Source organism: Aptenodytes patagonicus, chromosome Z, assembly GCF_965638725.1.
Source record: "Aptenodytes patagonicus chromosome Z, bAptPat1.pri.cur, whole genome shotgun sequence".
In the NCBI taxonomy this organism is placed as follows: Eukaryota; Metazoa; Chordata; class Aves; order Sphenisciformes; family Spheniscidae; genus Aptenodytes; species Aptenodytes patagonicus.
In genome coordinates, this window is record NC_134982.1 from 20443347 (window position 1) to 20458534 (window position 15188).

Sequence of the window (15188 nt, forward strand, 5' to 3'; positions counted from 1 at the left end):
GAAGAAACCTAAAATTACTGACTTAATATGCACCTATTTACTGAAAGATAGTTCCTCTTTCTACTATTTCTTTTTAACCAAGCTGTACCTTGAGGTCTCGTGTCATTTTTTTATTAACACCTAAAGATTTTATCCAATGAAAAACCTACGTGCCCAGAACAAGGCTTATGTGGAATTGAGGTGCTTATATTCAAAACACGATCACTAAACCCTTCTCCTGGCACCCCCCGAAATTAGAAGATATTTTTCTGTTTCACCTCAAAGTGTCCCAGTTTTCCACAGTTCTGCACTGCCACACGTCCACAGCCACCCGTCCTGTGGCCCAGCACCAGCAGATCAGGGAAAGGCGGAGGAAGCTTACTTATGAACAGGAGCAAGGCTCATGAAATGTCGTTGCATCTACTTTATTTTATTTCTGCTGGGGGCTTGGCCACCTCCCTTCACCCATTGCATGGACAACCAGGGAGAGAAAATCACAGTGAACATAAACCACAGACCAACATGTTCTTCAGTCTTCACACCTGCACGTCCAGGGGCTCTGCCCTCTGCCCTGTGGCACAGATCCTGCCTCAGACACTTAAGCATAAAGCCAGATCTGTTTGGACATGAGGTTTCCCAGTGGTGGACTTCTAGCTTCTCCAGGGATCAGCTTCTGATGGAACAACAATGAAGCATGAGCGTGCATCAAGGGGCCAGGCTTTGTCCCCTGTGATCCCACCAACTCCTGCCTGACAGAAAGACAAAGGGCACTGGGAGCCCTTTTAAGTTACTGTTGACGAAAGCAGTCGTTGGGCTGCTTTAATCTGTGCAAGAGATTTGTCCACTTTTTATGAAGTTCCTGTATGGAAGTGGATGGGTAAGTGTGAATTTAAAATACACCTTTATAGTTTAAAGGAGATGTTTATAGTGTACCACTATAACTATATAGCTATTTTTATAGCGTAACACTATGAACATACCATGTTGCATACCAAACACCTTTTCCTTATACCAGTTATGTGTCTGTGTGTCTGATGAAGCTCCTGTGAGTCTGATTAGCCAATTTTCAGCCTTTCCAATTAACAGGGTGTCCTGGTTTCAGCAGGGATAGAGTTAATTTTCTTCCTAGCAGGTGGTACAGTGCTGTGTTTTGGATTTAGGATGAGAACAATGTTGATAACACACCGATGTTTCAGTTCTTGCTAAGTAGTGCTTACACTAGCCAAGGACTTTTCAGCTTCCCATGCTCTACTGACTGAGAAGGCTGGAGGTGCACAAGAAGCTGGGAGGGGGCACAGCCAGGACAGCTGACCCAAACTGGCCAAAGGGACATTCCATACCACGTGACGTCATGCTCAGTACATAAACTGGGGGAAAGCTGGCCGGGGGGGCCGCTGCTTGGGGACTAGCTGGGCATCGGTTGGCGGGTGGTGAGCAATTGTACTGTGCATCACTTGCTTTGTATATTCTTTTATTACTATTGTTATTATTATTACTATTTTGTTTTATTTTATTTCAATTATTAAACTGTTCTTATCTCAGCCCATGAGTTTTCTCAATTTTACTCTTCCAATTCTCTCTCCCATCCCATCGTGGGCGGGGGGGAGAATGAGCAAGTGGCTGTGTGGTGCTCAGTTGCCGGCTGAGGTTAAACCACGACACAGGGATTAAAATTAAATAAATTTTAAAAAGACATCTATGATCATTTTCCATTACTTTTAGATCACAACTCAAAATTAATCAAGGATACTTTTAACATAGAAACACTATGAGAAAAAGTCGTTGTGGAAACTACAGCAGGTTAACTGCAAAAGTAAGTGGATAAACATGTATTTGTAATTCTGAAAAGATTTGAAGTAGCAGCAAGAACAATACTAGTGACCATCCAACAGGGTGATTATTTTATTGTTGCTTCCTGCAAGAAGTCTACAGTTTTAATGTGTCACTTTATTTCTGAGGAATTAGAATCATAGAATCATTAAGGTTGGAAAAGACCTTTAAGATCATCGAGTCCAACCATCGACCCAACACCACCATGTCCACTAAACCATGTCCCTAAGCGCCTCATCTACACATCTTTTAAATACCTCCAGGGATGGGGACTCCACCACTTCCCTGGGCAGCCTGGTCCAATATTTAACCACTCTTTCAGTAAAGAAATTTTTCCTCACGTCCAATCTAAACCTCCCCTGGCGCAACTCGAGGCCATTTCCTCTCGTCCTATCGCTTGTTACTTGGGAGAAGAGACCGACATCCACCTCGCTACAACCTCCTTTCAGGTAGTTGTAGAGCATGATAAGGTCTCCCCTCAGCCTCCTTTTCTCCAGGCTAAACAGTCCCAGTTCCCTCAGCCACTCCTCATAAGACTTGTTCTCCAGACCCCTCACCAGCCTCGTTGCCCTTCTCTGGACACGCTCCAGCACCTCAACGTCCTTCTTGTAGTGAGGGGCCCAAAACTGAACACAGTATTCGAGGTGAGGCCTCACCAGTGCCGAGTACAGGGGCACGATCACTTCCCTACTCCTGCTGGCCACACTGTTTCTGATACAGGCCAGGATGCCATTGGCCTTCCTGGCCGCCTGGGCACACTGCCGGCTCATGTTCAGCCGGCTGTCAACCAGCACCCCCAGGGGGTCCTTTTCCGCCGGGAAGCTTTCCAGCCACTCTTCCCCAAGCCTGTAGTGCTGCATGGGTTTGTTGTGGCCGAAGTGCAGGACCCGGCACTTGGCCTTGTTGAACCTCCTACAGCTGGCCTCAGCCCATCGATCCAGCCTGTCCAGGTCCCTCTGCAGAGCCTTCCTGCCCTCGAGCAGATCAACACTCCCGCCCAGCTTGGTGTCGCCTGCAAACTTACTGAGGGTGCACTCAATCCCCTCATCCAGATCATTGATAAAGATATTGAACAAGAGCGGCCCCAAAACTGAGCCCTGGGGAACACCGCTCGTGACCGGCCGCCAACTGGATGTAACTCCATTCACCACAACTCTCTGGGCCCGGCCGTCCAGCCAGTTTTTGACCCAGCACAGAGTACACCTGTCTAAGCCGTGAGCCGCCAGCTTCTCTAGGAGAATGCTGTGGGAGACAGTGTCAAAGGCCTTACTGAAGTCCAGGTAGACCACATCCACAGCCTTTCCCTCATCCACTAGGCGGGTCACCTGGTCATAGAAGGAGATCAGGTGGGTCAAGCAGGACCTGCCTCTCATGAACCCGTGCTGGCTGGGCCTGATCCCCTGGTTGTCTCGCATATGCCTTGTGAGCGTCCTCAAGATGAACCGCTCCATAATCTTCCCCGGCACCGAGGTCACACTGACAGGCTGTATGTAGTTCCCCGGATCCTCCTTCCATCCCTTCTTGTAGATGGGTGTCACATTGGCAAGCCTCCAGTCATCCGGGACCTCCCCCGTTAACCAGGACTGGTGATAAATGATGGAGAGTGGCTTGATGAACTCCTCCACCAGCTCCCTCAGCACTCTTGGGTGGATCCCATCTGGCCCCATAGACCTGTGAGCATCCAGGTGGCGTAGCAGGTCGTTGACTGCTTCCTCTTGGATTATGGGGGGTTCATCCTGCTCGTCGTCCCTGCCTTCCAGCTCAGGGGGCTGAATACCCTGAGGATAACTGGTCTGCCTGTTAAAGACTGAGGCAAAGAAGGCATTGAGTACCTCAGCCTTTTCCTCATCCTCGGTGACTATGTTCCCCCCTGCATCCAATAAAGGATGGAGATTCTCCTTGGCTCTCTTTTTGTCATTAATACATTTGTAAAAACATTTTTTGTTGTCTCTAATGACAGCGGCCAGATTGCGTTCTAGCTGGGCTTTTGCCTTTCTCATTTCCTCTCTGCACGACCTAACGAGATCCCTGTACTCTTCTTGAGTCGCCTGCCCCTTCTTCCACAAGTGGTAAACTCTCCTTTTTTTCCTGAGTCCCAGCAAGAGCTCCCCGTTCAGCCAGGCCAGTCGTCTTCCCCGTCCATTCTTCTTACGGCACATGGGGACAGCCTGCTCCTGCGCCTTTAAGACTTCCTTCTTGAAGAACGTCCAGCCTTCCTGGACCCCTTTGCCCTTCGGGACCGTCTCCCAAGGGACTCTCTCAACCAGCGTCCTGAACAGGCCAAAGTCTGCCCTCCAGAAGTCCATGGTTGCAGTTTTGCTGCCCCCCCCCCCTCCTCACTTCACCAAGAACCGAGAATTCTACCATTTCATGGTTGCTAAGCCCAAGACGGCCTCCGACCACCACATCTCCCACCAGTCCTTCTCTGTTAGTAAACAGCAGGTCGAGCGAGGCACCTCCCCTGGTAGGCTCACTTACCAGCTGTGTCAGGAAGTTGTCTTCCACACACTCCAGGAACCTCCTAGGCTGCTTCCTCTCTGCCGTGTTGTATTTCCAGCAGACATCCGGGAAGTTGAAGTCCCCCACGAGAACAAGGGCTAGCGATTGAGAGACTTGTGCCAGCCGCTTGTAGAACGCTTCATCCGCCCCTTCATCCTGGTTGGGTGGTCTATAACAGACTCCCAGCAGGATATCTGCCTTGTTGGCCTTCCCCCTCATCCTTGCCCATAAACACTCAACCATATCATCATCACAGTCGTCGAGCTCTAGACAATCGAAACACTCCCTAACACACAGGGCCACCCCACCACCTCTCCTTCCTCGCCTGTCCCTTCTGAAGAGTCTATAGCCATCCATTGCAACACTCCAATCGTGGGAGTCACCCCACCATGTTTCTGTGATGGCGACTAAGTCATATCTCTCCCGCTGCACAATGGCTTCCAGCTCCTCCTGCTTGCCGCCCATGCTGCATGCATTGGTGTAGATGCACTTGAGCTGGGCTATCAATTTCACCCCCAGCATCAGCACGCCACCCCTAGGCTCATCTCTAGTGAGCCTGGTTTTATCCCCTTCCCCCTTTGAACCTAGTTTAAAGCCCTCTCAATGAGCCCTGACAATTCATGAGCGAGGATCCTTTTCCCCCTGTGAGACAGCTGGACTCCATCTGTCGCCAGTGGGCCCGGTGCCGTGTAAACCTCCCCGTGATCAAAAAAGCCAAAATTCCTCCAATGGCACCAGCCCCTGAGCCACGCGTTGATCAGGTGTGTTTTCCTGCTCCTTTCAGTATCCTTCCCTGCCACTGTAGGGACTGAGGAAAACACTACCTGTGCTCCCGATCCTTCAACCAGTCGCCCCAGTGCCCTGAAGTCCCTTTTGATCACTGCAGGACTTCCCTCTGCAACCTCATCACTGCCAGCCTGTATAACCAACAGTGGGTAGTAGTTGGAAGGCCGTACCAGACCAGGGAGTTTCCTAGTAATGTCTCTGACCCGGGCCCCAGGGAGGCAGCAGACTTAATTAATTAATTAATTAATTTAAAAGCATATTAATTAAAATTAAAAGCATATTAATTAATACGCTTATGAGCATTACAAAGTTGTACACACTATACGTTTTGTGTTTAACTTCATAAAACCCGTGGAGAGGAACCATAGATATCTATACAAGCTGCCTTTTGTTACCGGTTTATTCCCTGCTGAATTCAGTGCAGCCGGGCAGGTTTTGTCTCTCCTGTCTGCTGCTGAACCAGAGCTTTCATAAAGCATTTTGGACAAGGTGGCAATGGTCTTCTCCTGAAACATGAACATCTCTGGAGTCGTCCCAGGGTTGAGCCCTTGGCATCTCAGACAGGGCTTCAGCACCTCCCCTGCTAGAAAATGTCAGTGCCGCAGACACAAAGGACCACAGATAGGAAGGACCACAGATACTGAAGGACCACCTTTGCAGTCCCCTAGGAGCCACGTAACTACACGTCATGCTGGCAACAAGAACCATTCCCCTTCCTAACAATCTCTGCTTGCCAAAAGTACAACACTACGTGCAGGGTTGCAGCTCTGCTAAGAAACCTGCCACTGAGATGACGACGTGGTGTTGTCACCTTAACCATCACGCAAGCCTGTTACAGTTGGATTGCTGTTAATGTGCCTGGACCCATGCAAGAATACTGGAAAATATGAGTATTGAAAAGCGGAAAAACTGATAACTTCACAAAGAGGAAGCCTTTATGCTGGGTGGAGCACAGTGCCTTCACTCACTTATGTGCCACAGAAAGAGAAACTTCAGGTACCATTTCGTGTGTGCTGTCAGTGGTTCAGCTTTCAAACCAGTGGGTGCAAGTGAAATGTATTCATTCAGAGCACTTTAACGTTATTCACACTTCTCTTTACTTGAGATAATATCACTGAATGTTAACGGTAGCATGTTTTATTCTAAAATTTTCTTCTTGAGCACATCAAGCAAAGTAAACTTTGTGTAGATGCTCAGCTTTCTGTTACCTTTGCTCTAATGAAAGCAAATATGCATACCTGATGCAAAACAGTGTTTACATTAAATCAGTACAAATAAACAGCAATTTTAAGCACTATTTAATCATCACACCGAGTACAAATATACACCTACAGTTGCACACATGAATGACACAAGTGCAATTTGTAAACATTGTGGATGTAGAATTCCGTGATGGGGAAGGTGTATCGTGTTCAAACCACTTGGGATGGACGGTCTGTCCGTTTTCACACCGGCCAGCTGCAGTCACTATCCTGTAAGTTACATTTTTCTGCTCAACTGAGTAAAGCCTCCGGATAAAACCGGGCAGATCTTCATTTAATCTCTACATTCGTTAATTAGCGAACTACTGAGGGCGGGTTGCCGACTCGGAAGCCACCGCTCTGTGTAAAGCCCGGCGACCGCTGCAGCGGCACTGCCCGCGCCTCGCCACCCTCGCTGCGGTGCGGCCGCCTCTCCCGCGCCCGTCCCTTCTCTTCGCCGGCCTCCAGCAACGGGGGAAAAGCGCGAATACCCGTTTTCAAAGAGAGAAAGGGGAGCGTGCCGCCGGGCGGGGGTGCCCTGCCAGCCTCACGCTGCGGCAGGCCCCGCTCCGCCTTGCCCGGGACACGCGTGGCCGGGGCCGCGGGGGTCCGTGGGGTCTCAGCGCGGCACCCAGCGGAAGCGGTACCCGCCGGCGGCGGTGCGGAGGGTGAAGGCGTTGCCCTGCGGGAAGGCCAGGGTGCGGATGCCGCCCGCCTCCCCCAGGGCCGCCCGCAGGCTGCCGCCCCCCTCCAGCCCCGCGCCGCCCGGGCGCGGAGCGGCACGGCCGGTGCGCAGCCCGCGGAATGCGCCGTGTAGGCGCGGGGCCGGCCGCTGGCGTTTGGCCGTAGGGCTGCCCCCCGGGCTGCCCCCCAGGCTCCGAAGGGCGGCGCGGCACCTCTCCGACACCTCCCGCAGCATGACGTCCACGCCCGCCGCCTCCTCCCGCGGCTCCGGCCGCCCGCGCCCGCCCCAGATCCCGGCCGGGGCGGCGGCGGTGGCGGGAGGAGGAGGTTGAGGATGGAGAGGAGGAGTAGGAGGAGGATGAGGAGGAGGAAGGGCCGCACCGTCGTCGCACTGCGGGAGCATCAGCGTCTGCCCGGGGAGAGAGCGCGACTTCCGCGGGCTGTGCCGCACCGCGCGTCCCCGCACCGCCCTGCCCCGCACCGCTCCACCCCACGCTACCCCATCCTGCACCACCCTGCCCCGAACTGTACCACGCTGTCCCCCACTGCCCTACTCCGTCCGGCACTGCTTTACCCCACACGACACCAACCCATCCCGCCCTGCCCTGCCCCACCCCGTCCTGCACCATCCCACCTCCCCCCACCACACACCGCCCTGCCCCGCCCCACACCACCCCGACCCACACTGCACCACCCCCCCATGGCCCTGTCCCACCCCGCGCTGCTCGGCCTCACCCCGCACCCTGTCCCACACTGCACCCCCCCACCGCACTGTCCCCCAGGGACCAGCTGGGCCCTGGGGCAGCCGGGCCAGGTGGGGCGGCAGCACTCACGTCAAGGACCGCGGCCAGCTGCCTGGCCTGGCTCGCCAGCTCCTTCAGCTGCACATTGCTCTCCCGCAGCGTCGCCAGCTCTTCCCGCCTCTGCGTGAGGGTTTCCTGCAGCTGCAAAGGACAAGTGGGGACAGGGTGGTCGGGACAACCCCACAGCCCAGGGGCTGGGGGATGCCGCACACCAGGGCCACGCAGCCGCCTCAGCAGGATGCGAGTGAGAGAAACCCAGCGTGGGCCCTTGGGGAGAGCCTGGGGGTCCCTACCTGGCTGTTTGCCTCCAGGGCATCTCCCAGCGCTTTCTGATGCTGGTCTGCCAGGTCCCTCCAGCACGGCTCGGGGGAAGGCAGGCACTGCAGGGCCATCTGCGCCAGTACGCTGCTCTCCAGCTGTGGGGCGCAGGGGCCAAAGGCCACCTCCTCGCCAAGTGAGAAATCAAAGTCGGTGCAGTCCAGTGGCCGTGGCATTGAGGTGGATGCATCTGGAGAGAATAGCCACAGGCATGAAGACAGAGGAGGTTTTCGCATCCTCTCTTCCCCCTGACCTCAGCACACCATCCCAGTTCTAAGCGTCCCTTCGGTATTTCGCGACATGCTTTTACTCTACTGTGGCAGCTGTGCACCTTAAACCTGTTTGGATTTAATTTCTGTCTCCCATGGGGGAAAGCTCAGTGCCAGCCCAGGTCCCTCTAAGGGGGTGTGCAGGGACGCACTGCCTTACAGACTGTCCCAGTGTGGGATGAGCGTGCGGTGAGTGGGCATCCAGAAACCCAAAAACAAAGCAAAAAAAAGAGGAGACGAAATGCAGAGTGACTGATGATGCGCACACACAGGTGTGTTTGGCTCAGGTAAGGAAAAATATCTACTTGCCAGATATAAAATCATCGACAGCATCCCTGAACTCCTGGAAATCAAACTCCGGTCCATCCTGGAAGCAGGGACCCTGGGAGGGGTGAAGGAAACATGGCAGTGAGCGGGGCCCAGGGCTCAGACCTGCCCATGCTGCCCACTGCTGCCCGTACTGCTCCGACACTGCTGCCTGTGCTCAGCACCTTCCCACAGCCCCGGTACTACCGGGTGCCTGTCCCCTGCCCTGCCCTTGCACCTAACCCATCTAACGCGTGGGACAAGATGCTGTCCTCCACCGTGCCCATTTCACAGTTGGGAAGCCTGAGGCTGGGGGGAGGCTGCCAGCACCCATCAGCTTGAGGGGGCCACCCCCGTGGGTGCCCTGTGCCGGGGGCAGCCAAGACTTCCCCATCTGGGGGGTTACCTGTTGCAGGGTCACGGGGCCGGTCGGGGTGGTGGGAAGGGTGGGGGCACAGGCTGCCAAATCCTGCCAGTCGATGGTGGTGAGTGCTGGGGACAGGGAGAGACAGTGGTGAGGAGCCCGGGACAGCGATGGGCATAGCCAGGGGTGGTGCGGCGAAGTGGGAAGCGTGGCCGGAGTGCATCCTCGAGGGGCACAGCTGGGGAATGCAGGGCTGGGGAGCATGGTGGGGGGCACCGGGGGGGCCACAGCGGGGGGCATGGAGAGGGGGACACGGCCGGGGGGACACGGTGCAGGGCATGGTGAGTGTGTCACGGCAGGGGGATGCGGGGCTGGGGAGCACGGTGGGGGGCACCGGGGGGCGCGGTGGGAGGCGCGGGGAGGGGGACACGGCCGGGGGGTCAGGGTTCTCCGCCGCGGACAGACTCACCGAGGGCGGCTGCGGCGGGGGCCGGCGGGGCGGCGCTGCGGCGCGGGCGGGGCGGGGGCGCTCGGGGGCTCAGGGCGGCCGGGGGGGTCCCCGCCGCCCCCCCGCCGGGCCGGGCCGGCTTCTTGGCGAGGCGGGCGGGCGGACCCTGGACCCTGTTGGGGCAGATGCTGCCGAAGGCCCGGCGGCGGCCGCCCTGCTCCATGCTGCCGCCCCGGCCCCGGCCCCGGCCCCGGCCCCGGCTCCGGCGGGCGCCCTCCGCCCTGCGCCCCGCTCGGCGCCGCCCCGCGGGCAGTGGCGCGGGCAGGGGCGCGGGCAGGAGCGCGGGCAGGGGCCGGGGCCATGCCGGGGGCTGCCCGTCCGCCTTCCCTCCGCCGGGGCGCGGAAACCTCCCGCCGCCTCCCCGGGCCGCGCCGGCGGCTCCCGCGCCCGCGGAGCCCTTCCCCGCGCCCGCGGAGCCGGGGCGGGCCGAGGGGGCTGCCCCGGAGGGAAACCCGAGGAAAGGCGCTGCCGGCCCCGCTGCCGAGGCCCGGCCGCCCCCCCGCCAGCATCTCGGTCCCTGGACCACCCCCCCAACCCCGGTCGCTGCCGGGCCGCGTGTGGGCGTCAGGTTGCGGGCTGGGCTGGTTTTTATGGGGATATTTATTACATGCTGGGGCTAGGGGCCGTACGCGCGGGAAGAGTAAGGTGGGGGCAGGGAAAAAAAAGAAACCAGCCCGCGGCATCTTGACTTCACTGAGCCCCGCGCCGGGAGAGGGTCCCCCACCGCTGCTACGCCGAGCCCAGCCGAAATCACCGACGGGTGGCGGAGGATGAACTGACCCTTAGCCTCTTGTGAGGGGCCGGTAGGTGTTTTCTGCCGCAGCGGTTCGGACAAGCGCTGCTTGTTCTGCCTGAACACCTGACGGCAGGCAGGGCTCGGGGCGCAGTCCGGCGTGCGGTTCACCCCTTCCCTGCGGCCCTGAAGGGCGAGCACTCCCGAGGGCAACCTTAGATGTGTGTATGCTCTGTTAACATCACTTCTGTGCACAGAAACAAAGGCAATAAAATGAAGAAAACAGAATATTCTACAACATTATGACTGTTTTCTTCCCTTGAATGTTTCCCATGCTACAGTGCCAGCTTAGTTAGGAGCGTGCACCTGGATTACAGACCTGCTGGGAAAATAATAACCAGCTGTTCTATTATTTAACATTTTGTTTCCCTACACTTTGGTCAGCGCATCTAATTTTTTCTTTTTTTCCCGAGCCATGACCGAGCCAGAGCATGTCAGTTTGAAACGGGGAGCGACACCATCGGGCGTAATTATTTTGTGGGGGCTGGAGTTAACTGTTGGGGTGAACTCGTTCTGTGCCTCTCCCGTTCTGTGTTTCCCCTCCCAGCTGTGTACACAGACCACCAGCAAATAAACGAGTACAGGTGACAGGTAGAAAAGAGTTTATTCAACGTTCACTTGGTCCTTCCACCGTTATCTGTATGGACCACCCTCCAAATAAATAGTACAGTACTTGAGATTGTGTATATTATTTACACGCTGGGTCTTAAAAAACAGCAAAGGGACAGTGCAACTGACATACAGTAACATCATGTGCAAACCGCGATCTCATTTTTAGAACTCCAGTGACGCTAACGCCCAGCTGATTAGCCTCTACATCAGCTCTGCGGAGCACAAATGACGAGCCAGCGCGGAGCCCGCCCGGCTGAAGGCCGAGGCAAATACCGTCGTCGCTTGCACGCCACCCACCACCGGCACGCGTGGCCGCCATCACCCCGCAGTCAGCGGCCGCCCCGCAGCCAGGGGCACTTCTGGGCCACCTCCGGGGGCAGGAGGAGCGGCAGGGACTGCCCGTTCAGAGACACCAGGAGCTGCAGCTGGTCCATGCAGTCCCGCAGGAGCCCCTCCGGGTAGCCGCTGACCCGCAGGTCCAGGGGGCTGCGGTGGCGCAGCAGCCGGTCAGCCAGCCCCAGGCTGCCGGCGGCCAGCAGGGAGGGCGCGTATTTGGTGAAAGCGTAGTCGGCCAGGCTGAGCTCCGCTACGCCCCCCGCCAGGCTCCTGGCGTCCGCCGCCTCCCCCGCGTCGGCCCCCCGCGCCTCCAGCCGCACCTGGCTGAAGTGCTCCAGGAAGAAGCTGACGGTGGGCGCCGCCAGGTCGAAGCCCAGCCGGTGCAGGACGATGCACTCCAGGTTGCGGAGCTGCTGGCGGGTGAAGGCGCCGCAGCAGAGAGCGAGGAGCTCCTTCACGCTGGGGGGGTGCACCTCCACCTGCGAGGGGGGACAGGGGGTGGGGATGCTGCAGCCGGGGGAGCAGCGCGGGGGAAAGGGTACGGAGCCCGGCCCGGCCGGGGCTGAGCTGGCTGGCGGAGCCGCTCGGGATGGCCGAGGAGGGCTGCGGAGTCCCCGGCGGCGGGGCAGCCGGGCTCCGGGGCCGCCCTACCTGCTTGCAGGCGATGAGCAGCGCCGTCACCCCCAGGAGCTGGAAGCAGTCGGCGGCCACGGGGGTGGTGGCGAGGAAGCGGTCGAGAATGTTGACGGCCAGGCAGAGCGCCTCGAAGGAGAGGCCGAAGTGCCGGTGCACGGGGATAAGCCAGCTAACCAGCTTGCAGCGCGCCTCCGCCGTCACCTGCGGCGCCGGGAGCGGGGATAAGGCGGGGCCGGCACCGGGCTGGCACCGGGCTACCCCTGCCCGTCCCCCGCCACCGTCCCCGCTGCCGCCACCGTCCCCGCTGCCCCCACCTGCGGCTGCCGGGCGAGCGGCTCCCGCGGCTGGAAGCGGCTCTCCAGCCCCTTGCGGGAGCGATACCAGCTCTCCCCGTAGTCGCGGAAAGCCTGCAGCTCCTGCGGGCTCTCTGCCGTCGCAGTCCCGGGGCGCCGCGGGCAGCGGCCGGGGGAGCCGGCGGGGCCCCGCCGCTGCGGGGTGCCGCCGCGCCGCCCGCTCGCCGCCGCCGCCACCATGGGGGGGGGGGGGGGGGCGGCCGTGTCGACTCCGCTGCCGGCCGCGGCGGCGGCTATTTGTGAGGTGGGGCGGCCCCGAGGCCACCACAGCCCGCCTCCCCGGGCACCCCCCGTCCCGCCCCGCCCCGCCCGCCGCGGGGAGGCCGGCTGGGCAGTGCCGGGAGCGCCGTCTCCAAAACAAAATCCGCAGCCGGGCCAAAAAGGAACCGAGCTACCAAAACGTCTGGCTCTTCTCTAGCGCTTTCCACCGGGTAAGACGGCAGTGGTGGAGTCGCCGTAGGACGGCGGCCTCCAGAGAACAGCGCCGAGCACAGTCCCCTCTCTCTGGAAGGGCACGGGGAGCAAACCGGGCAGAAGTGCCGTAAAACCAGTCACGGCAGAGCCTGAACCGAGCCAGCTGAAGTTGCTGCATCTTCCATTTTGCCACTACTGAAATAAATGTCTCTCCAGTTCCCAGCATTTTAACTGGGAACCCAGTGAGCTTTAACAGCTACAGATTGCTCTGCATAAGTAATACTTTCATTTGAGGTCACTGGGAAATATAGCGCAAATACACCGGGGGAGATACCGGGAACACTGGCGTTTTCCGGGCAGTTTGAGTCTCAGTTCCACTTCCATCCATGGACTATTTACATAACGGAGCACTGTTTTGAACAGCCGCATGGAGGGAAATCAAAACGTCCCTGCACTGGGACCAGGTTTATGGAAGCAGAGTTGAGGCCAGACGTGACTATTTTAATCGGATACGATTTGGTTATATGATCCATTGATCAAGTCCGCTATAGATGAGGAAAGACTTGTAGAAGGAAAAAGAAAACCTCTCCTGGGTCAAGTGATGGGGAAGACATCAATAGGAAAAGGAAAAGAGAGCTTCAAGCAGTCTATGACCCCAGCAGCGAAAGAGAGGAGGAGGTGGGAATTCTGCAGCTTGAATAGCAAGGAAATCCTCTCCAAGGAGAGACCAGTGGGACATGCTGCCTTTAAAAAAAAGGTACACCCTGAAAAGCCCTGTTGTGACTACAGTGAGAAAGATCCATTGATACTCATCTTGTGTCTGACAAATGCTTTAAGAAAAGTAACACAAAGGTGTTAACAGAAGTATTTATTAAATAAATGGAACAAAAGAGAAAGTTCATCCACCCAAAAGAGCACAGGCACAAAAGTTGCTCACGTATACCGCAAAAGCAGAAAGCCACTGTAGTCTTTGTTTTTTAAGACAACTGTGCTTATCTGTACACCACAGTGTGACCTGTTTCATCTGTTTTGCAGAAAACTGTTGCTCATTCAGGAGAGTATGCAATTTCCTACTTATTACAATAAATCCCCTTAATAACAACTGAAAGCAGCTGTTTCTTTAAAAGATTACAAAGCAGGGCATGCTAGAGGAACACAAAGAATGCCTCTGAATTTCAACATTACCATACATAAATGGAACAAAACCTCTCTATTCATCACAGTTAAATAACGAAGGAGACCTCAAGGACAATTAACACTTTCACTAGGATTTAGCCATTTAAAACCAACAACTGATATGCAAAATTCAAATCCAAAAGAAACAGGAGCTTGTTAGCTGTCGAATTACTTAAATGTATTTCTAATTCATGTTTCCAAAGGATACAGATGAAAGACCTCAACTAGAACAAAATCTAGGAAATTGTTCAGGGTGCAGATTTAATTTTTGTCAAGGAATGTAGTTTGCACATTTTTATTTATATGCCTCTGACATGAAAGGTGTCTGGGAATACAGAGTGCAAAATTGAGGTCTTAAATTTTGATCTTAACTGTTTAAATGCTTCCTTGCATAAATGTGTACTTTGTAATTAAAAAAAAAAAAAAAGCACTTCCTGGCTCTTCTAGGAAACCAGGACTACCACTAGTTTATCACAATTCATAAAAGGATAACAGATGCGATCACTTTTCCCTCAGAGTTCTTAGCAAACTACTATTAGAACTTGCCTTTTCCAGAATTGAGTGAAGGGTAACATGCACAAGCTGGTTTACTTTCAGCTTACATTTCTCTTAGCACAGCAGTACCAGTTCTGCTATGATAATCTAACTAGATAGCTCCATATATTTTGCATTTTCATGCATTTTCCTCAGTGCCCTTCCTATACAGTTAACCTTTGCTGTACAAAATCTGTAATTTTCAGATTAAAAAAAATTATCTTCCACACCATGCCTCTGCTTGTACATACAGAGTTCCTACTTGACTGCAACTGTTTAATCGCAAACCCTCCCCCCCCCCCCCCCCAAAAAAAAATTCCTCATTCTTGAAAGCCGAGTTGGTGATCTAAATGTAAGTGGTGTGGATAGGTAGAATGTAAGAGCATCTGGTTCATTAAGTTATCTGGTTAAGGAGTATTCAGTACAAAAGCAATAAGAAACAGAAGGAACACACAGACACTCAAACATTACGGAGCAAGTGGTAAGAGAGAATAATGAAGACCAGAAGGCTTCAGCCAGACTGCCGAGCCATTAAAGGAACTGCTCAGGTATAGCCTTGAAGAGGGTCAATCTGAACTTGGATCAAGGTTGATCAAAAGTCTCCCCCTTTGATAAAGGGAGAAAAAACATGATCATCATTTGAGGGGGCTTGCAGGACTGTGCAAAACTTAACACGTGAAGGGGACAGCAAAACTTACTACAGTAGCAGGGAGAGACAAGGATCAGGGTGAACAGGGAGGAACAAGT

At 55.5% G+C, this 15188-nt stretch overlaps 2 protein-coding genes across 2 annotated transcripts; both read right to left on the bottom strand.

Annotated features, from left to right (window-relative positions):
- Positions 1-6954: 6954 nt before the first annotated feature.
- Positions 6955-8316, bottom strand: MCIDAS (multiciliate differentiation and DNA synthesis associated cell cycle protein). Its single transcript, XM_076361802.1, has 3 exons — positions 8116-8316; positions 7853-7963; positions 6955-7428 (listed from the first exon to the last, which is right to left on the bottom strand). The coding sequence occupies exons 1-3, from the start codon at positions 8314-8316 to the stop codon at positions 6955-6957; spliced, it is 786 nt and encodes a 261-aa protein (XP_076217917.1).
- Positions 8317-11321: 3005 nt separating this feature from the next.
- Positions 11322-13160, bottom strand: CCNO (cyclin O). The gene is given in 5 exon segments (XM_076362859.1): positions 11322-11807; positions 11980-12165; positions 12279-12533; positions 12535-12667; positions 13066-13160. Coding segments are annotated over 5 exon segments (1155 nt in total).
- Between the last annotated feature and the right edge of the window lie 2028 nt (positions 13161-15188).